We start from the raw sequence: 22,751 nt of genomic DNA on the forward strand, positions 1-22,751 counted from the left end.
ACTTTATTTTTTTAAAAGATTTTATTTATTTTTTAAAAGATTTTTATTTATTTATTCATGAGAGACACAGAGAGAGAGGCAGAGACAGGCAGAGGGAGAAGCAGGCACCCTGTGGGCAGCCTGATGTGGGACTCTATCCTGGACCCCAGGATCACACCCTGCGCCAAAGGCAGACTCTCAACCACCAAGCCACCCAGGCATCTCGAATCTCAAGACTTTAAAAATCATTGCCATATCTTTTGGAGATCACCCTGAAAGAAACTCCTGTGATTATAATTGGTTTCTCTCCCCAATAATTCGTTGCCTTGTTGATTTTTCTATATTACTGAACAGAAAGATAAGTAAGCTCTGTCAAGACAATAGTCTCAGGGGCATGTTGCTTTTCTTCCAAATTAATGGTGGAAAAAATCATAAAAACCTATGATGTGCTTGGCTTCTTATTTTAACAAAGACATTGGGAATTTTGTCTTAAATTGGCCTATCGATCAAATACAGCTTGTCGACTTGTAGATTTGAATCCTGATTTTTTAAAAACTGACAGGGATGCCTGGGTGGCTCAGTAGTTGAGCATCTGCCTTTGGCTCAGGGCGTGATCCCAGACTCCCAGGATCGAGTCCCACATTGGATTCTTTGTGTGGAGCCTGCTTCTCCCTCTGCCTGTGTCTCCACCTTTCTCTCTCTCTGTATCTCTCATGAATAAATAAATAAAAATCTTTTTAAAAAAACTGACCGAAGAATATATTTGATATTATTGAGGAAATATGGATACTGACTGGATTATGCGATGGTAGCAAAGATACTACTATGATATTGCTTTGGTGGTTATTATATATTTTTTAAAACAGATTCTCATCTGATAAAGATAGCTACGTACTAAAATATTTTGGGATTAAAAAGATACGTTCACAAGAAATTTACTCAGTAAAATCTAATTATTTAATAGCTACTATTACTTAAAGTTTTTTTTTTTTTTAGTATAGCTGACACACAATATCACTTTGTTTCAGGTGTACAAAAGAGTGATTCAACTTCTCTATATGTCACACTGTGCTTACCACAAGTGTAGCCACCATCTATCACCATACAACACTATTACAGTCTCATGGACCATACTCCCTATGCTGCATTTTATATTCCCATGACTTACTCCATAGCTGGACACCTGTATCTCTCTCTCCCCTACACCTATTTTCCCCATCCCTACCCCCTTTCTTTCCGGCAACCATCAATTCGTTTTCTGTATTTTTAGGTTTGATTCTGCTTTTTATTTATTCATTTTTTTAGACTCCACATATGAATGAAATCATATGGTATTTGTCTCTCTTAGTCTGACTTACTTACTGACTTACCTACTTACCAGGTGTTGGCACAATACCCTCTAAGTCCATCTGTGTTGTTGCAAATGACAAGACCTCATCCTTTTTATGGCTGCATAATATTCCTCTGTGTGTGTGTCACTTCTTCCTTATCCATTCATCTATTGATGGGTACTTAGGTTGCTTCCATATCTTGACTATTGTAAATAATGCTGCAATGAGTATAAGGGTGTATGTATCTTTTTGAATTAGAGTTTTCATCTTCTTGGATAAACACCCAGTAGTGAAATTATTGGATCATAAGGTATTTCTATTTTTAATTTTTTGAGGAACCTCCATACTGCTTTCCATGATGGATGCATCAGTTTGCATTCCCACCAACAGTGCAAGAGGGTTCCCTTTTCTCCACATCCTTATCAACACTTTTATTTATTGTATTTTTATTTTAACCATTCTGACAGGTACTTCATTATGGTTTTGATTTGCATTTCCCTGATGATTAGCAATGTTCATCATCTTTTAATGTGTCTGTTGACAATCAGTATGTCTTCTCTGGAAGAGCGTCTATTCAGATCATCTGCCCATTTTTAAAATTGGATTGTTGGTGTTTTTTTGGTGTTGGGCTGTATAAATTCTTTATATACTTTGAGTATTAACTCCTTATCAGGTATATCATATGCAAATATCTTCTCCCATTCAGTATGTTGCTTTTTTGTCTTGTTGATGGTTCCTTTGCTATGCAGAAGCTCTATATTTTTATGTTGATGTAGTCTCAATAGTTTATTTTAGCTTTTTCCCCTTTGATTTAGGAGACATATCTAGAAAAATGTTGTTATGGCTCACGTCAGGGAAATTACTGCCTGTGTTCTTTTCTAGGATTTTTATGGTTTCAGGTCTCTTAGATCAGAAACAAGACAAGGATGTCCATTCTCATCCATTTTATTCAAAATCATCCTAGACGTCCTAGCTATAGCAATCAGACAAGAAATAAGAGGCATCTAATCGGTAAGGAAGAAGTTAAATTTTCACTATTTGCAGATGATATGATATTGCACAAAGAAAACCCTAAAGACTCCACAAAAAATATAAGAATAAATGAATTATGTGAAGTTGCAGGATATAAAATTAATATCCAGAGATTGGTAGCATTCCTATATAGACTAATAACAAAGTAGCAGAAAGAGAAACTAAGAAAACGATCCATTTACAATTGTACCAAAAAGAATAAAATACCTATGAATAAATTTAATCAAGGAGGTGAAAGAACTGTACTCTGAAAACTATAAAACATGAATGAAAGAAATTTTTTAAGAAATTTATTCATGAGAGACACAGAGAGAGAGGCAGAGACCTAGGCAGAGGGAGAAGCAGGCTCCATGTAGGGAGCCCGATGTGAGACTTGATCCTGAGACTCCAGGATTATGCCTTGAGCCCTGAGCAAAAAGCAGATGCTCAACTGCTGAGCCACCCAGGCATCCCTGAATGAAAGAAATTAAAGAAATAGAAAGGTATTCCATGTTCATGGATTGGAAGAATATTGATAAAATGTCCATACTACCCAAAATAATCTACAGACTTGATGTGATCCCTATCAAAATAGCAACAGCATTTTACACAGAACCAGAACAAATAATACTAAAATTTATATGGAATCACAAAAGATCCCAAAATAGCCAAAGCAATAGCAATTACTATAATCATAATATATCAGGCATAAGCATGGCCCTATCCATTCCCCTCCACCCCTAAAGGCAACCACAACCTGGTGCAAGTCTCTTTGTTTGTTTTATTATTTTAGAGAGAGAGAGAGAGCCTGCATGCGCCCACGTGCGCATGTGCATGTGAGAGCACGGTGGCAGGGGGAGGGGCAGAGGGAGAAGGAGAAGCAGACTCCCCACTTAGCAGGGAGCCTAATGTTAGGCTATGCAGTTTGAGAGTCAGGGGACGTGACTTTTCTTCTTGGTGCCCTGCTACAAGGACACACATACAGTTTCCATAATTGTATCAACATTTCTTATCCTACAGTTGCTCCTCTCATTGCCTTTCTTTTTTTTTTTTTTTCTCTCATTGCCTTTCTTGCTTCTCAGCTTATATCCTCCTCATAAATCCCCTTTCAATGAAATTTTGGGAAGAAATGTGTTATGTACCATTGGCATGTTTATGTGAAAGTCCTTATATCTGTCCCTAAATTCAGCAGTCCCAAATTCTAAGCTTTTTATTTTCTAAGATTTTATTTATTCATGAGAGACATACAGAGAGAGGCAGAGACATAAGCAGAGGGGGAAGCAGGCTTCCTGCAGGGAGCCCAATGCAGGACTCGATCCTAGGACCCGAGATCACACCCTGAGCCAAAGGCAGACGCTCAACCACTGAGCCACCCTGGTGCCACCCAAATTCTAAGCTTTACAAGAGTTCACTTAAAAAAAAAAAAGATTTTATTTATTTGTTCATGAGAGATGCAGAGAGAGAGGCAGAGACATAGGTAGAAGGAGAAGTAGGCTCCTCACAGGGAGCTGGATGCAGAACTCGATCCCAGGACCCAGGACCATGACCTGAACTGAAGGTAGACGCTCAACCACTGTGTCACCCAGGTATCCCAAGTTCACTCCTTTTTTCAACCTTGAGTTTTTCTCATTCACAGCACTTCACTTAAAATTTAGAAAACCTTAAATTTCAATAATATTTAAAGGGTTAAAATTCACATATCAATTTCAGCCAATTTAGAAAACATATATAACCAAAGGAAAAAAATACTGAGCACAATTCTACTACTCAGAAAATAACACTTTAAAAATACTAGATATACCCTTCTAGATTTTTCCATGTGCAAGTCAGCTCCTGCCCATTGCCTGGGTCCACTGTCTGGATTGTCTCCTGTTCTGTCTACACTTCAGCCAGATGTGGAACATGACTCCCTGAGTTCTTCTGAAGGGCTTCGTTACACCAGAGATCTAATGACAGAAGATTTCACAGAAGAGATTTCACCCACAAGGTAGTTCACATCACGTTCCACAGCAAACAACTTACAAACCCACTGCAGACATTTCCTTCTTCAAATTCCTTTTCTGCCATACTGCCTTTCAGTAAGTGTTTTTCTGTCTTATCCTTTCTTTATAGGGCCTGTTCTCTTGTTCTCCAGGATCCTGACCCTTCCCTGATGCCCTATGAGTTCTCATCTCTTTGCCCTCCGCCCTGGCCCTGCTCTTGCCTTTAGGGTTCCTGGGACACAATCCAGAAGTTGTTCACATTACTTTGCTCACATCCTATGAGCAGAAGAACCCACAATTTCCTAAGGCAGAGAAACGTTGTTTGTTTGTTTTTAAGATTTTGTTTATTTTATTGGGGAGGGACAGAGGAAGAGGGAGAGAGAGAATCAGACTCCCTGCTGAGTGCAGAGCCCAATGCAGGGCTCACAATGCTCAATCCCATGATCCTGAGATCATGCTCTGAGCTGAAACCAAGAGTCAGATGCTCAAATGACTGAGCCACTGAGGTGCCCTTAGAGAAATGTAGTTCTTATTCTGGATTGCTGGGAGCCCAGCTATTTGCTGTCACTGTGCAGAAGGGGACGATGGTGATGGAAATTCAGCTAGCAGTTTCTCCCATGCTTTGCATATTCATGGATATGCCTTAGAAGTGGGTGGCTGACTTCTGTGCTGTTGGAGGACTCAGTGGGTCAGGCCTGAAGGAAGTGACTTGAGAGTGTATTGCAATAGTCATTTCCTGATAGAGACTAGAAGACAGAAACCGGGGGCATGTAGAGTGGAGGGCTGAAAAACCAGAGGCAAAGCTGTTCCTGCATGTCCTGCAGTCGAGAACATTTGGCTAATCACCAACAGCAAGACTGAAGGAAGATCCTTAGAAGAGGCTTGTATGGCTGCCATGATGTCCCAACTCCTGGTTGTGCTCTATACTGGTAAGTCTTGGGGAAGGGCAGTCACTATGGGAGGTGGGGCTGGTCTGGGGCAGCAGCTGGAGCTGGCAAGGCCTGCAGGGCAGGGTGTGGAAACACAGACTAGAACCTTCTACAGAAGTTTTATTAAAACTAGAACCCTGAATACAAATTCTGTACACAGGATATGTTGGGGACTTTACACACATTTTCCTGTTTCCCCAAACTCAGTCAACCCTGAATTTCCTAATGACATTTTTCCCTCTGTACGTGGCATCTGTGTTCTTTCCTATGTTATCTTCCTCTTCAAATTCCCCAGGTTTTTAATGTTATTATTTTTGTACTCAACTCTATCTTAAAAGAAAATCTGTAGAATACTTCTATTAATGGAAAATCAGTGTCCATCCTCAAAAACAGACCCTCTGGTCCCTGGGCCACAGTTTTCTGTTTCTGAGAGGTAGCAGTAAATGCGAGAAGCTGGCTGCAGACCAGCACTGGGCTGTGGTATTCCTCCATGGGATCAGAGAGAGAACCAGGAACCCAGAAGAGAGAGATTTTCTCACACAGGCTCAGCGATACTCTCCTGTCATTGCATGATCTTACATCTCTTAGAGAAATTCTCCCAAATAGTTCTCTTCCCCATACTTCATTCAAAGAATCCGAAACTCACAGCTGAAGTATGTGCCAAGGCCACTCGCTACTATGTGAAGAAGGTGAATTCAAATTCTGGTCTGCACAGTACCAAAAGCCATAATTTTCTATTGGGCAATATGAAGGAATTTAAAAGGTCCTAATTTGGGGGTCTAGGGGTAGAAATGTCTGGAGGGTGAGTGAAGGGAGTTGTGGCTAGAAAAACCTCAAGAAGGTAAGTGAACATGGATCCAGTGATCTAAATAGGTGTTGGCAATCTTCTCCTGTAGAGGGCCTGATAGACAGGCTCTGTGGGCTGCATGATCTCTGCTGCTACCACTCAACACCTGTCAGAATGGCTGTCATCAAGAAGACAAGAGGCAACAGGTGTTGGTGAGGACGTGGAGAATAGGGAATCCTCACGCACTGCTGGTGGGGATGCAAACGGGTGCAACCACTGTGGAAGACACAGTGATTCCTCAAATTTTTGAGATTTTTGAGATTCCTCAAAAAGTTAAAAGTAGGGCTCCTGGGTGGCTCAGTTGGTTGGGTGTCTGACTCTAGATTTTGGCTTAGGTCATGAACTTAGGGTCATGAGCCTGAACCTCATGTTGGGCTCTACACTGAGCATAAGCCTGCTTGGGATTCTTTCTCTCCTTCTTCCTCTGCCCCTCCCCCACATACTCACAGTCTCTTTCTAATAAAAATTTTTTAAAAGCTAAAAGTAGAACTACTATATGATCATCAATCTCACTTTGGGGTTACATATCTGAAGAAAATGAAAACAGGAAATTGGAGGAATGTCTGCACCTCCATGTTTATTGCAGCATTATTAACAACAGCTAAGGCATGGAAATGACCAAAGGGTCCGTCATGGATAAATGACTACAGAAGATGTGGTCTGTATGTATAGTGGGATATTATTCAGCCGTGAGGAAGAAGGAAATCCCACCATTTGTGACAACATGGATGGACCTTGAGGGTTTTACGTGAAGTGAAACAAGTCAGACAAAGACAAATACTGCATGATCTCACTTTTAGGATCAGTTTGGTCTAGATCTGAAAGTAAGGCCACCAGAGGGGGTAGATGGGGAACATACACTTCACCCTTGCAAGCAATTCCGATCTTATATTTTTGAGATTTACTCTGGGGCACCAAGGAGATGACTCATGCCAACCATCATACCAGGGATGCATTTAGGCTATTCCCCAAGGGCAGACAAGTATCTTCACACAAAGGACTGCATTCTCACCAGCTACATGTCCCTTATCATAGGGTAGGGATCTCCCCACCTCCTTCCCCTGCTCTCAGTTGACGCAGATGGTTATGCTGTTGTGTTGGGAGGGAATTTGGGAAATAATTTCTGGGACTTCAGAAATCTTTGCAAATGACTCTCTTTACATAAGATTCAGACTCCATTGGTAATCATATATTTATTGAATATTTGCCAGTCTGCGCTGTGTTCTAGGTACTGAGGATGTATTCTCTGCTCTCAAGGAGCTTAAATTCTAGTGACTCCAAATCTCTTCAGGACCCAATAGCATCAGGAATAATAGGTGTCTCTAGAACCTAAGTGGTTGGATTTCCCCCCAGTCAAATGGTTTGGGTCATAATTAAGATCTTTCTCACACGCTAGAAGCCATGGTATGAGGGGAAGAGTAGATCCTGTGCCCTCTACAATGTTGACATGCTCAGGAGACAGCTTGAGTGACACACTTAGCATAACAGGGATGATCAGGAGCCAAGCATAGTGCCCCATGTCCTTCACCATGCCCTCCACCATGAAATCTTTTTTTTTTTGTCCACCATGAAATCTAAAGAGGACATCACAGAATACAACAGATGAGTAGGGTGGATGGATAAAGGGTGGGGGAAATCCTTGGACTCTGAGGCAAAATGGCAAGGCCATCTAAAGTCCTGGGGCCATTGTAAGGAGAGAGGACCCTGGGACAGTGAAGTGGGACAACATGAGAAATGACAGAGAGACTGAGATAGACTCCCAAGGATGTCTGTGTCCTGACTCCCTGGAGCTGTGGGTACATTCCTGGATGTGGCAAAGAAAATCCAAGTGGCAGGTAGTATTATAGTTGCTTATCAGTTGACCTTAAGGTAGGGAGTTGCTTCTGAATTATTTGGGTGGTCAGAGTGTAACCACAGGATCCTTAGAGTGTAGCAAAACAGGTACAAGAGGTGTCAATGTACCAACCATTGCTAGTTTTACAGCCAGAGGAGGAGACCACCACCAAAGGGTGTGGGCATGTCTAGACATGGAAAAGACCAGGAAATGGGTTTCATCTATAGCCTCCAGAAGGAAATCATCCACAAAGAACTCTGGTGTTAGCCAGTGGAACCTGTGTTGTTGGACTTTTGTAACCCACAGAACTGCAAGATAATAAATCTGTGTTGTCAGGAGCCATTAAACTTGTGACAATTTGTGACACCAGCAGCCCTAGGAAATTAACGTGAGGGGCAAACCAGCACCCATGCCAGATGGGCTCTCCTGCAGGAGGCTGAGACTGTCACTGAGTGTGATGACGGGAGTACATTCTCAGCAGGAGCCCCAGGGAGGCCCCTCAGGACAGGGCTCCAGGCGGATGCTCGTGTCTCATGGATGATTCTCTCACAGGGTTGTGTGCTGGCCGAGGAAACAGGATGACTGATGGTGAGTTTCTTCAGTTAGATCCTCTCTCTCCTTCACTCCAAACTCCCCGTGTCCCTTCTCTTTACTTTTTTTATATTAAATTTATTTTTTATTGGTGTTCAATTTACCAACATACAGAATAACACCCAGTGCTCATCCCGTCAAGTGCACCCCTCAGTGCCCATCACCCATTCACCCCCACCCCCCGCCCTCCTCCCCTTCTACCACCCCTAGTTCGTTTCCCAGAGTTAGGAGTCTTTATGTTCTGTCTCCCTTTCTGATATTTCCCACACATTTCTTCTCCTTTCCCTTATATTCCCTTTCACTATTATTTATATTCCCCAAATGAATGAGAACATACACTGTTTGTCCTTCTCCGATTGACTTCCTTCACTCAGCATAATACCCTCCAGTTCCATCCATGTTGAAGCAAATGGTGGGTATTTGTCGTTTCTAATGGCTGCACCCCGATGTTTATAGCAGCGATGTCCACAATAGCCAAACTGTGGAAGGAGCCTCGGTGTCCATCGAAAGATGAATGGATAAAGAAGATGTGGTTTATGTACACAATGGAATATTTCTCCCTTCTCTTTACTTAAAGGGACTTCCTGAGAGCAGCTCAGGCACCAAATCCCATCCCAAAATCTGCTTCCTTCCAGAGACCCTTCCCAAGCCCTCCCTCAGTGCCCGGCCCAGCTGGATAATGCCTCCCAAGAGCAATGTGACACTGCAATGCCACACTTCCACCAATGATGTCAACTTTGCTCTCAGAAAGGGAAATGTTCCTGTGGAGTTCCCACAATCACCAGATTCCACAGAGGGCATGGCTCGTTTTCTCCTCACTGACCTACAAGCCAGCAGCTCTGGACCGTACACCTGCGAATACTACAGACGAGAGCCCCCGCAAAGAAGTTCACAGCCCAGTGACATCCTCCTCCTGCTGGTGACAGGTGAGGAGGGTGCTTTGGAGTAACAGGGGCAGGTGTGGGGAGGAACCCCAGGGAGGCAGGGCGGGGGGGGGGGGTTGGCAAGGGGAGATGGAGAAACACGGCAGCAGAACGACTTGGCTGGGCTTCACTCAGGGCTTGTAGTCAGAGTCAGAAGAGGGTGAGACCAGGGATCTATCGTCTCTCCTGCTTGGTGGGACCCCTGCCAGGAGAACAGGGTGGGGGGGGGAATCTCAGGCTTCTCCCCGTGACCTTGGAGCCCTCTTCTCTTCCAGGAGAGTTCCCTAAACCTTCCCTCCAAGCCCCCCAAAGAGGTGTGGTGACCGCAGGAGAAACCGTGACCCTGCAGTGTCAGAGGCCAGACAATATTTTCATGCCTATAAAGTTCGCTCTGCTGAAGGCGGGAGCAGCAGAGCCCATACGGGTCCAGGATCCAGCAGGGAAGGAGACAGACTTCTCCCTCAGGAGTGTGACAGTCAGTGATGCTGGGAACTACAGCTGCGTGTACTTCCTGATGAGGGCTCCTTTCTGGGCCTCGGAGCCTAGCAACCATCTTGAGATCACAGTGAAAGGTGAGGCGTTTACTGTCAGGAGGACGGCAGATGGATTACCTGCCTGCTGAGCTGCTGGGACCTGAGAGAGAGAGGTGTGGACACAGTCTGTATCCACAAGACTCTGCAACTTGGGGAAATCATTTAGGAAAATCCAAGTGAGGGCCAGTATTCTGTGGAATAGTGTAGAGGATCTTGTGCCAAGGAAGGAGTGCAAATGGTGGAGAATCATATAAAAGGAGGCTGGGTGTGGGCTTCCCAGTGCAGGTGGCCAAATATGCTCTGAGGACACCAGGTGTGGGTGAGGGGGGATTTGCAATTGACCCCCACTAAGAAAATAAGAAGTAGCCACAAAACTGTCACATATATCCTGGGCAGGGCACAATTCATTTAGACTAACGTGTGAATGACACCTCCTGGGGTTAGGCAGGAGGAGGTTCTAGCAAAATGGTGGATGAGGAGCGAGAGAATAACAGAGAGCCCAGGAGCATCTTTCTGAGAAAGACTCAGAGACTCAAGGAAGATCTGTGTTCCATTTTCACTGGGACTCTAGCACTCTTGCCTTTTAGCTCAGCTGAGTTGAGCTTTTCTCTTCCTACTGAGCCCTTTCTTTCTTTTGGAGAGGAATGATTTTAATTTATTTTTATTTAAAAAAATATTCATTTGAGAGAGACTGTGTGTGCATGAGTGAGTGCACATGAGTGGGGCAGGGGCAGAAGGAGAAGCAGACTCCCTGCTGAGCAGAGACACCAATGTGGGGCTCCATCCCAGGACCCCGAGATCATGACCTGAGCCGAAGGCAGACACTTAACTGAGTCACCCAGGTGCCCAAGGGGAATGATTTTTAAAAACCATGGCAAAAGTGCCTAACATAAAAGTTACCACTGTAAGTATTTTCAAGTGCACAGCTTAGAAGTGTCAAGTGCACTTGCACTGTAGCCTAGCTGCTGCCACCACCACCAACACCTGCCTCCAGAATGCTTTTCATCTTGCAGAATCGAAACTCTGTCCCCATCAAACAGCCTCTCCACACCCCACTCCCCCAGCACCCTCCATCCTATGTTGTCTCAATGCATCTGACAAATCCAGGAACCTCACGTAACTGGAATCATACCGTATCTGTCCTTTTGTGATTGGCTTTTCTCACTCTGAATCATGTCTAAAGGTTCATGCATATTGTAGCAGATAGCTGGATTTCCTTCCTTGTCAAGGTTGACAATGGTCCATTTTATGAACGGACCACATTTCATGTACCTATTCATCCACTGATGGATATCTGGGTCATTTCCACCTATTTGACTACTGGCCCATCACCTGCTGGCCACCTACTGGGTATCAGTTCTTTTGGATGTATACTCAGAAATGGGATTGCTGGATCACAGGAGAGTTCTACTTTTAGTTTTTTGAGGACCCACCACCATCCTGTTTTTCATAGTGGCCACACCATTCTACATTGCTACCTACAGTGCATATGGGTTCTGTAGGTCTGTTCAGGAAAGGGATATTTTTTGTTTATTTGTTTGGTTTTTTAAATATTTTATTTATTTATTCATGAGAGACACAGAGAGAAGGCAGAGACATAGGCAGAGGGAGAAGCAGGCTCCCTGCGGGACTCAATCCTGGAACTCTGGGATGACACCCTAAGCCAAAGATAGACAGACGCTCAACTGCTGAGCACCCAGGCATCCCAGGAAAGGGATGTTTTTTTACCCTTGTGCACCAGGGCTATTTTGTGAGTTTGTCCAGGATGAGGGTAGGAAGAGAGGCCAGTAGGAACCAGGCATCCTACTGGATGGGGGCTGAGTTCCCCTGTATTGATACAAGGACCAGAATTTCCTAAAAGCTCATGGGGCAGGGATTCAGAGGTCCTGAGAAATGTCATACAGTATATGAGAAGAAGAGAAGCCAGCTGCCCTGAGTTAAAACTATAGCTCTGGCACTCGCTGTGAGTATCCTGCAACTCATTTCTTTGTATGCCTTTCTGGGGGGAGCAATGCACACATCGGACCCATACAACTTCTATGAGAAGGAGAGGGAATATAGCTGATCAATTATAACAGATAGTTTTCATGATTGTATTAGTCAAGACACTTGGTTGCACCTACCTTGGAGTGACCTAGGAAAAGTTAGGGGAATCTATCAGCCTTTGGAATTAAAGAGGTCATTCAGGGTGTCCCAACCTGGCACTACTGACCCTTTTTTGCTGGATAATTCTTTTTTTGTGTGTGTGGGTGGGGTGGGGAGAAAAGTGCATCCTGTGCATCATAGGATGTTCAGCCCCATCTCTGATCTCCACCTGCTACAAGTGTCCTTTGCCAGCTGTGACACCCACAAGGTCTCCAGACACTGCCCAATGTCCCACAGAGGCAAGGCAAGGCCAGGCCTGGCTGGAAACCACTGGGATCACAGGCCAGGAAATCGTGGGAAGTGCGTGGATGCCACTTGGCTTCAGAAACTAGAATGGAAAAAAAAAAGAAACTAGAATGAGGGACTGGTTTCATTCTTTTAGTGGGGACCAGCTCCTTCTTTTGGGCAGAGAACATGACTTTTAAGAGCTGAGTTTGCAGCTCATAAATTCTACTCCTGGAGAACCATCTGACTCTCCTTCCCAGACCCAGTTCAAAACAGACACACACAGACAAAGGGACCTGGGGCAGAGGATTGGGAGATGGGGTGGAGGTTTGTGAACAGGTTTGGTCAGCTCAGCCTCTAGGTTGATCCTAGGAAATGTTCTCTCAGGAGGATGCTGTGCAAGAAAAACTCAGGTCCATCCTGGGTGACTTGATTTAGGAGGCAATGAGCAGTTCCTAAAAAAGAGGAGAGGTGATACCTTCTGATCCTAGGGTCTGAAAGTTGTGTCCCTCCTCCCTGCAATTTCATGTTGAAATCCTAACTCCTGATGTGACAGCATCAGGAGGTGGGTGCCTTTGGGAGGTGCTTCAGTTAAGAGTGGAGCCCTCCCTTCCGCTGGGTGAGGCTATCGAAGTTTGCCACCTAGAAGAGCCCCAACATCCCTGGACCATGCTGACACCCTTATCTCGGACTTCTGGTCTCCAGACCTTCGAGCAAAAGATATCCGTTGTTCATCATCCCCCTGGCCTGTGGCATTCTGTTAGAACAGCCCAAATGGACTGAGACAGCTAAGGAGGGTGAGGTATTTGCTCAGTAAGGGTGTTTGCTCCAGAATTATAGAGCCCTGGACAGAGCAAGAAAATTCTAAGGTCCTGATGCTGATTTGGAGACCACCTGGCAGCACCAGGTAAAGGCGTTTTCTCTCTACCCCAGGTTGGGGCCAGGGAGTGAGGTGGGGAATTCACAGACCTAGGGACACCTTTCCTGTATCTAAGATCCACCTGCTCCATTGATTTCTAGGTCAGTGTGAAGGGCATTCCCCCCAGGGGCATAAGTCAGGTAACTGGGTGAAAGGAAAAAACATTCCAACAACGGTAACCACCCATCTGTCACTTAGGTAGATGGCCCTACTATCTGGAAGGTGTGTACCTACTCTTGTTTTGCAAATTAATTACAAGTGTTTGGATTTGGGTTGGGGCCAAAGATTACTCTGCCCCTGTCTGCCTCAGCTTCTGTCTGTTTAACAGGGTTGATAGTGGTACCTATATGAGGGACTTGGGGTGAGATTTTGAGGAGTTAATTTACCTAAATCCAGGCAGCCCCCATGGCACAGTGGTTTAGTGCCGCCTGCAGCCTGGGGTGTGATCCTGGAGGCCTGGGATGGAGTCCCACGTCAGGCTCCCTGCATGGAGCCTGCTTCTCCCTCTACCTGTGTCTCTGCCTCTCTCTCCCTCTCTCTCTCTCTCTCTCTCTCTCTGTGTGTGTGTCTATGAATAAATAAATACAAATCTTTAAAAAAATAAAGTTTTTAAAAAAAATAATAATTTACCTAAATCCTTTCTAAGCTGTGTCTGGTGGACAGCAAATATCATCTAAGTATTTACTATTATTATCATTATCAACATCCCAAATTTCTTCCTTACATGTTGAAACAGCTTTATCAAGAACTGCACTCCTAGTGGGAGACTTTCTAGGAAAAAGAGAAGGTACTTATCCTTCAAATGATAACAGTAAATATCCTCATGGTTAAAATGAATTATAAATATTAGTGGAAAGCTGCATGACCTCTCAAGATCTTCCAGGTTCTAAAAAGGCCAAGGGTACACGTCTGTGTCTCTAACGCAGCTCAACTGCATGTGACAAGGTACAAGCATTAAGCACAGATGAGACAGTCTTTTCAAAATGTGATGCTCAAGGAGACAAAACTGGAAGAAAAATATTGTAGGCTGGATTTGCTTTCTGTAGAAGGGAGAAATTTTAAATAATTTGGGGTTATTCAACAACTGGTGAGTCATTTTTTTTCCCTCTTCCTTATCCTTGGCCTGTAAGGAACCTTCTGAGTTTCTTGTGTGATGGTCACACATACTGCTTCTTCTGGTGTGAATACGTGTAACGGAACGGCTCACCTGGAGGCTATTGATAAGCTCAACCACCTTTCCTGTGTTCTTTCAGCCACTGTTCACATCCAGGCAACTGTAACCAAGGGCAACAGGCTGAAGAAGACAGGAAGATGTCACCTGCAGAGGGGTGGGGGGGAGGAGTTGGCAGGTGGATGACTGGATCCAGGTGCATGGACAGATTATCAGCAATGGAGCCCAAGAGTTTCCTTAGGGATTCGCAAGAGCTTTTTGTACGCCCTTACAGTCTAACGCAGTTCTTACAGGGCCAGACCCCCCAAACCAGCTGCTACACACCAGCCTGTTTAACTTGTGGGGATGAGAGGGTCACCTGACTGGCCAAGGCAGGAAGCAGGCATTCTGACAGAGGACAAGGAAAGAGAAGTTGCTCATCTTAGGCTCCCCTCTTATTTTCCCCAGTCCAGTGGTTCTCCACTAGGAGCGATTTTGCTACTCGGTGGCATATGGCAATGTCTGAGACATTTCTGGTGGTTGTGGCTGGGGATGGGGGATAGGCGATGCTCATGGCATCTAGGAGGTAGAGACCATGGATGGCCACAAAACAGCCAATGATGCACAGGACTCCTCCCCACCAAGAATTATCCAGCCCCAAATATCGGTAGTGCCCAAGATGAGAAACTCTGCTCCAGACCTACTGTCTCATTTCCAGGTCGACACCAGAGTTCCTTCAGGGATTTTACAGGTGGAGACCATATTCTCCTCCAACTCCTAAAGCCTCTAATTACTTAAACTATGTGCCCCGGACCAGTAAGCTGCTTCAGAAGCTACTTACCAGAATACTGGCTCAATCACCTTTCCTGTGGTCCTGTCTTCCTTCAAGGTCACTTGAGGTGTTTGGTTTTTTTTCTCCCTTTATTCCAAAGTGTGATTTGTGTCCAGCTTCCCAGTGATTTCTTTGGAGCCAGACCCTAGAAGCCTGATGGTTCGTGGGGTTTACTCATCATTTCTGAAGTCAGAACTGTCAAAGCAGTCTCTGGTCAGGAGGAGAGCAAATGCAGCTGGCAGGGGGTGGGAGGGGAGGGTGAGTAGACAGGAGGTGTTTGAGACAAACAGTGTCCCCCTTTCTGACACTGTGGCTCCCTAGGACACACAGGTGAACAACTACGAGTGGTCCAATAGAGAACAGCACAAACAGTGGCCTGGGGTGAAGTACAGGGCTGGGAGGAGGTGGGGTCTTTGGGTGGTCTCAGAGGTCTACTTCTTCTGCTGTGGTCAGCTCCTAGAGGTGGAGCCAGCAAAGCTGTGGGTGGTAAAGGCAATGAAGAGTGACATGGTGAGTATCATATCAGCAGAGCTTCATGAAGCTTGGTCCCACCCTGGCTCTGCTACTCACTAACTGTGCGACCCTGGGCAACTCATGTAGCCAGCAGGCTAGAGACCCTGAGGAAGAGCTGATGTTGAGTCTAGAGGGGGTAACTGTAAGAAGAATTCCTTCATCCCCAAAGGAGATCAGTCTTTCTCTTTTGGCCTTCAACTGATTGGATGAGGCCCACCCATATTACAGAGACTAATCTGCTCCACTCAAACTCTGCAGACTTAAACGTTAATCACGTCTTTTTAAAAAATGAATTTAGGTTAAGACTGCATTTGTTTTAATTCCAGCGTAATTAACATACAGTGTTATATTAGTTTCAGGTGCCATCTTCCTGGCAACCAGTCTAGACTGGTATTTTACCAAATAACTGGGTACCATAACCTAGTCAAGTTGACACATAAATCTAACCATCACACCTGCCTACACAGGAGGCTTGGGGTCCCTGAATGGGATCCGGACATTCCTGGAGTACACTCGCTTTTTCTTTCTGCATCCTATCTTACTTAATTCTGTTCCCTGGATAGATCTAAAACTCAGAAAACCTTCCTCCCACAAACCAGTGAGAGAACTGATAGGAATTTCCTTTCTTTTGAGAAATCTGAAAAATACTACCTAATAAAAGTAACCATCAAATAACAGTTACATATCCACCACCCAGAATTATACTTGCTCACAGCTCATCGTATTTGCTCTAAACTGTTTTCTTTACACACACACACACACACACACACACACACACACACAAGATTTAAAGAGTCCTCTTTCCCTCTCAACATTATTTTTCTCCTTCCCAGTAGAACCCTCCACCCTGTGGTTAGTGTTATTTCTGTGCATGTTTTTATACTTTTACTACATAGGCATGCCTTTGTAAATAATGCATAGAGTTTTAAATTTTATTCAATTTTATTTAAATTTAAACTCAAGAATTCTGTCTTCTAGATAAAACTGAAAGAGAGTCTCCCAAGATGGCAGAAACAGGAGTAGGTAAGACAGAGCTTCCTGGGACAAAAGGTCATTCACCTGTGGGATGGGACATCCTTGTGAAGTCCTGAGTTATCCACCTCTGGGAAAATTCTGGAAGATGTCTATCTTTCAGTGATGCCTGAAGGCTATGGCTCAGTGCTAGGTCTTTTGAGGTGGGAAGGATCAGAGGCACAGCTCTGCATATTCGGTAGCTGGGCCACTTTGGAAATGGTACTTCAATTCTCTGATGCTCAGCTTCGGCATCTGCACAATGGGGCATCACTTGGTCTCCCTCCCAGTATGAGAAAAACGTAGTGAGGTAGATCTCCAGCACGCGGCAGGAACTCAATTGATGGTAGACACACTGAGGCACCAGAACATGTCTCAGGAAATGGAGGGCGCTCTCACCTCTTCTCCTCTCCCCAGGGACCGTGGAGCTCACCCTCATTGTGATCTTCATCCTTCTCTTCATCCTCGGAGTCTTCCTCATCTACAAATACACCCAGTGTGGTGAGTTCAGGAAAGCAACAGCTAAGTATTTGGGAGGAAATGGAAGAAATGGAATGGGAAAGTTAACACCACAGGGTTGATGCTGTCTCTCTTTCATCCCCAGGAGCAGCTCCTAACAAGATGACCAAATGGTAGGGCTACTCGGAGGATCCCATCAGCCCATACTTAACTCCTCCTCCACTGCTGCCTTGATTCCTCAGCACCTTTCTTACCCCAGTGACCACCCCAAGCATCTCTCCATGTCTTCTCTTCTTACGACCACCCTTCAATTCTCACCCAATGCTCTTTCCTTGGAGTCTGTCCTCATGGACCACCCAGCCCCCAACCCCTCCCCCCCTCCTCTCACAAAACTCTACTGGGCACCCAAACAGCCTGGGGACCCCAGGGAGTGGTACATGAGTGTGGAGAAGGTGGGGGGACTTTGGTTTACACACAATCTTGCTTGCCACCTCACCTCCGCCCACCCACTATGATCCCAGTGTCTCACTCCAATTTCCTTCACCTCCAACGCTTCAGTGTTTCTCTCCTTCAGCTCCCGCTCTTCTAAGGACCCTCAAGAACAGAGGACAAGTGTTCAGCCTGGGAAAGAAAGCGATGGTGGGTCCCCTGTGTGTGTGTATTTGTACGTGTGCAGGGTGTGCACATTTGCATGCTGCCTGTGCCCATGTAAGCATGTGTATTTGAGTGTGCACATGTGAGTCTGCACATGTAGGTGCGCAGGGATGTATGCATGCATGTGAACATGTGTATGCATGTAACAGTGCACAAATGTGTGTGTACGTGTGTCTGTGTGTGTTTGTAGATGTGCGTGGTTGTGTAAGTCTGTGTTGCATGTGTTTGTGCGTGGTTTGTATGTTCATGTGTCCGTGAATGTATGTATGCGAGTGTGTGTGTGTAGGAGTACTTGTGAGTGCACATATATGCGCATGTGTGTGTGTGAGACGATATACAGGGATAGGTGTGTGCATGTGAGGGTGTGTATGATGAATGTCTGTGTGAGTGGTGGTGTGTGTGCAGATTTCACCCTGGGAGCCTGGGGGCGCAGCAACAGCAGATTCTTTTCCTTCCCAGATTTGTCCATGGCTATCACAAGCTGTTCTCCTGCCTTGGTGAGTTTCCACTATGGCTACCCCATCATCACCCCTCCTTGTCCCAGGTTCTCTGTCACTCTGCCTGGTTTTGTCAATGGTTTGGGCCTCTGCATTCCTCCTCACCGCCCCCACCCCAGCCCTCACTCAACTTTCCAGAGGAATCTGGGTTGAACTCTTCATCCCATGACTTGTCCTTTCTGGGGACATTTCCCCATGTGACGGGGGATGCAGGCCACCTTCTCTCTAGAACTAATGGGATGATTTAATGAGCTCAGAGCCACACAATGATCAGTCAGATCCCAGGCATGGCATTGTGTTCAGTACCCCTGAACGTACTATTATTATAAACTGTTAGAATCTCGGGCCAGCGACCTTCCCATCCTGAACCTCTGTTTCTCCATCTGGACAATGGGGATAATACAGCCCACCTCTTGGTGCTCTTAATGAAAATATGGTAAGATCCCCTGTAAAGCACCTACCATGAAATACATCCATAGTACATCCTGCAGCTATTTATAGTCACCCTTATTTTTTTTACAGTTCAATTTTTTAAAAATTGCAGCAAAATTCACATCACATAAAATTCGTAATTTTAACCCATACAATTTAGCAACTTTTGGAATATTCACAATGCTGTACAATAATCACCAATATCTAATTCCAGAATGTTTTCATGGTGCCCCAAAGAAACCCCACAGCCTTTAAGCACTCTCCACATGCCCACACCCCCACCCCAAGCCCCTGACCACCACTAGCTTTCTGACCCTAAGGACATTTCATATTAACACTCACTCTGATGGCTGTGGGTATAAATTATCTATGGTTCATAACAATTCATCCCCAACGTAGTGGTTTAAGCAACACTTAATGATCTCACAGTGTCTGCAGGTCAGGAATCTGAGTGTGGCTCGTGCCGGGTCTCACAGGTTGGGATTCAGGCTTGATGAAGAGAGGATGTGTTTCCACATCCACTCACTCAGGTGGTGGCTGGTGGAATTCAGTTCCTCACTGGCTATTGGCCAGAGACCATCCTGACCATATGGGCCTTTCCATAGGACAGCTTATGACACAGCAGCTGGCTTGATCAGCGTGAGCAAGTGACCATTGTGAACAAGATGGAAGTCAGTCCTTCATAACCTAGTCTTGGACATGATGACACACAACAGCCCATCCTTTATGCTTATTCTGTTTGACAGATGCACATCCCTAGATTCCATCAAACTTCAAGAGGGTAGGGGAACACAGCAAGACTTGAAGAGTGGGAGGCTCTAACACAATTGTCTACCACAACTTGTCCCAAACGCTCAATCTTCACAACCCAACACTTCTTCCTGGGAGTACTTGATCCTTTTCTCCTTGCTTCCCTTTCAGGATAAAGCATCCCAAGTGTCAAGAGCTGAGGAACCCCACACAGTGACTTATGCTGAGCTGAACACCAGAGCCCTAAGAGAGGGTCTTTCCCGGCAGATGGAGCAGCCCCTGGAAACCTGCGTGTATTCGACCCTTAAGGCATAGCCAGAAGGGCACCTGTAACCCAGGAAAGAACTTCTAGCATGGAGATGGATGATAAAGAGAGGAAGGACCCTTGTGACACTAGGCAAATGGGGATCCCTTCCCCCAAATCTTCAATGAACACTTGTTTCCTTCTTCTAAAAATTTGTTTTCAAATAAGAGGTATCATTTGCACAGAGTAAGATGCACAAACCTTACATAGCCAAGTGACTGTGTGTGTGTGTATATATATAGATCTCAGTGATAGATCTCTACCTATTCCCTTTGGTATAACCACTGTTCAAATAAAAACAGCATTTCCAGCACTCCTTCTAGAAGGTTTCCTTGCACCACTCTCCAGCTAACTGCCATTTTCGCTGAGATCATTCCTTTCTCTGACTTGTGTCACCTTGGATGACTTGCCCGTTCTTCATATGCACTCCATACACCTGCAAGACACCACATGTACTCTTCTGCATCAGCTGCTTCCACACACATGTTATTTCTGAGGCTCATCCCCGATGTTACTCATATCCATATCTTCTTCCCTTTTTACTGCTGAGTATTACTCCGTTGCATGGTCATGCCACAGTTTGTTGATCCACCTTCAGGTGGATGGACATCTGGGTTGCTTCCAGGCTGACATTTCTATGGGTCAGGCTGCATGAACACTCTTAACTATGTCTTTGTGGCATACACGCAGGCCTTTCCCTGGATTGTAAATAGTGGGATGACTGGGTCAAAGAACAGGTGTGTGCTTCATTTCATTAGACACTTCTGAACAGTTTACCAGAGGGGTTGTACCACTTCCTGTTTCCTTCTTGACAAGTGCCCAGTGCCTTTCTTAGTGGCCACACTCTGTTCCCACTCCCTTCTCTCCACATAACCTTACACAAGTCTGTGGGCTTAAGCCAGCCTTCACTGTGGCTTGTGACCTCCAATGATCCTTATTCTGGTCTTCGTGCCCCTATGTAATGCCCTCCCCTGGCTTTGGGAGACTTGTTTCTAATCTACAGAATGAGGCAAAGAAGGCAGGATGTCAGTTCAGCACTTGCACTACTGAAGAATACAACTACCACCTAGACAGCAGGCTCTCTCTTGCCTTCTAGGATTGTGCACTTGCTTGATGATGTGAGCTCCCCAGCTTGGAGAAGCCCACTTGGCAAGGAACCAAGAATAGTCTCTAGCCAGTAAGGAACTGACTCCTGCCAACAAGCATGTGGTATGTGTTGTGTAATAAAGAATATGGCTGGTCTTTTTCCTTGGCTTCTGGGAGGTAATCTCTAAGTGCTCAGAATCTCTCGAGTAACAGGAGTATCTTTGCTATTCACAGTGGGTGCTTTGTACCACAGCTGCATTTATGCCGGTCAGATGACCCGGGATGGAGGTGGTGATGCTAGAACGACCCCATATGATTAAAGGGTTACAACCTTGACCTCTGGGGATCAGAGGAGGAGACAGTCAGTTATGTGGGTAGTGATTCAATCAAAATCACACCTATGTGAGGATATCCTGATGAAAACTCTGGACAGCACTTGGGGAGCTTTCTGGCTGGTGACACATCCTGAGAATATAGGAAGCTTTGCTTTGGGGGTCCTCCCAGACGTCCCCCTGTGTGTCTCTTCATCTAGGTGATCTTGATTTGTGTCCTTTGTAATAAAAACTATAAACATAAATACAGTACTTCCCTGAATTCTTTGAGTAGTTCTAGCAAGTTATTGAATCTGACAGAAGCAGGAACCACCAAAATTTTAGGTCATTGGTTCAGAAGTGCAGGTGACTCAGGATACCTACGTCTTTAGCTTGTGTCTGCAGTGAGGACAGTCTTGTGGGTGCTGCACCGTCAGCCTGTGAAGTCTGTGCTAACTCTGGGTGGGTTGTGTCAGAATTGCATTGGAGCTCGGAAGCAGACCCTTCCTCAGCTGAACTCTCAGATTAGACCCCAGCCTTGGCTGACACCATGTTGGTGGTGGTGGGGGCTTCAAATGGTTTTCTGAAAAGGGAATGGGCTTCTGACACAGAGCTGGGTTCCAACTCCTGCACCTGCCTCTTTTGCCTCTATGTCTTTGCACAAGGGAATCTGCCCTGCTGCCCCTCACTTTACATATTTCCAGTGAATTGTCCCCTGGCACTCTAATTTTACCAAATATGATTTGGCAGGAAGCACACTGGTTCACCTGTACCGTGAAGTCAGCAAGTTGGTCAAAATGTAGGTAAACCGGGATTTACATTTTTAAGTTGCAGAGACACATTTTGCTATCTAGAGACAAATCAGTGAGGGTGGTGGAAAAGAATGGAAAGTTGCCATTTCAGATCTTCTGATAATTTCATTTCTTGGCTAAGTAAGAGCCTGTGAGTCACACACAGCTTTCCCAGCAGACAAAAACGATTGTGGGTGTAGACACCATGGCTTCACCAAAATCACTGCAAATCCTGAAGAACGTGGCACTGTGCCCACGCATGATGGTTCTTCAAGCATGGTGCTGACACACGTGTACCTCATGATAGGGGCCTCTGGTCATGGAATGAGGTCTAATGATTAATAGTGTTGCTCTGCAACCATAGGTCCAAGCAGTTGTCTGTGCCAGCTTCTCAGTGCTATTTACTGGTCAACGTGAGAAGGATGATTCACACTGGGTCCTGTGAGACCCTCCAGAGGCCTCTGCCACTGGGACGGCCAACATGCCTGTCATGAAATAGGAAACCCCAGCCAAACACCCATTTTGGGTTTCCTTGTTCTGAGACACTTTGTGAACATGCTGGTGACCCTCTGACCCAAGAGAGAAAGTCCATCTAGGCAGCTGAGAGGAGAGAAATCCCTTTTTTTGCCTGGGATGCACACTCTCATTGTAATGTTCTACAGCTTCTATATTGTATCCTTCCCCTACAACACACAACATGTGGGTTCTATCA

At 45.2% G+C, this 22,751-nt stretch overlaps 1 protein-coding gene and 1 long non-coding RNA gene across 9 annotated transcripts in view; one reads left to right on the plus strand and one right to left on the minus strand.

Moving 5' to 3' along the window:
* Window positions 1-5,098: 5,098 nt before the first annotated feature.
* On the plus strand, window positions 5,099-21,514 carry LOC112645021 (T-cell-interacting, activating receptor on myeloid cells protein 1-like). 6 transcript variants are annotated; one of them, XR_003126933.3, is made up of 12 exons: window positions 5,100-5,232; window positions 8,466-8,501; window positions 9,140-9,430; window positions 9,703-9,999; window positions 16,723-16,767; window positions 17,173-17,256; window positions 17,360-17,387; window positions 17,789-17,853; window positions 18,328-18,365; window positions 19,719-20,021; window positions 20,948-21,060; window positions 21,172-21,514. XR_003126933.3 is itself a non-coding variant. In XM_025423994.3 (10 exons), exons 1-10 carry the CDS (start codon window positions 5,190-5,192, stop codon window positions 19,860-19,862), a joined length of 1,071 nt encoding a protein of 356 aa, XP_025279779.3. In that variant the 5' UTR covers window positions 5,100-5,189; the 3' UTR covers window positions 19,863-21,514. The 6 variants fall into 6 exon arrangements, 3 of the variants coding, with proteins under 3 accessions (XP_025279780.3, XP_025279779.3, XP_025279781.3); XR_007408499.1 differs by having other exon boundaries at window positions 19,719-21,060; XR_003126932.3 differs by having other exon boundaries at window positions 20,948-21,514.
* LOC125754785 (uncharacterized) overlaps window positions 16,668-22,751 on the minus strand; it is a 54,433-nt gene continuing 48,349 nt past the window's right edge. The window contains exons 4-5 of one of the 3 annotated variants that reach the window (XR_007409602.1): window positions 17,759-17,835; window positions 16,668-17,277 (exon numbers count right to left, since the gene is read on the minus strand). This is a non-coding gene — a long non-coding RNA (uncharacterized LOC125754785). The remainder of the gene's footprint in view (window positions 17,278-17,758; window positions 17,836-22,751) is intronic. The other 2 variants (XR_007409601.1, XR_007409600.1) reach the window with 2 other exon arrangements.

Source organism: Canis lupus, chromosome 1 (genome assembly GCF_003254725.2).
Source record: "Canis lupus dingo isolate Sandy chromosome 1, ASM325472v2, whole genome shotgun sequence".
NCBI lineage: Eukaryota > Metazoa > Chordata > Mammalia > Carnivora > Canidae > Canis > Canis lupus.

Coding starts and splice junctions, on each gene's coding strand:
- LOC112645021 (XM_025423994.3), top strand. CDS start 5,190: ATGGCTGCCATGATGTCCCAACTCCTGGTTGTGCTCTATACTG. Junction 5,233..8,465: donor CCTGGTTGTGCTCTATACTG/GTAAGTCTTGGG, acceptor ATTCTCTCACAG/GGTTGTGTGCTGGCCGAGGA. Junction 9,431..9,702: donor CCTCCTCCTGCTGGTGACAG/GTGAGGAGGGTG, acceptor CTTCTCTTCCAG/GAGAGTTCCCTAAACCTTCC.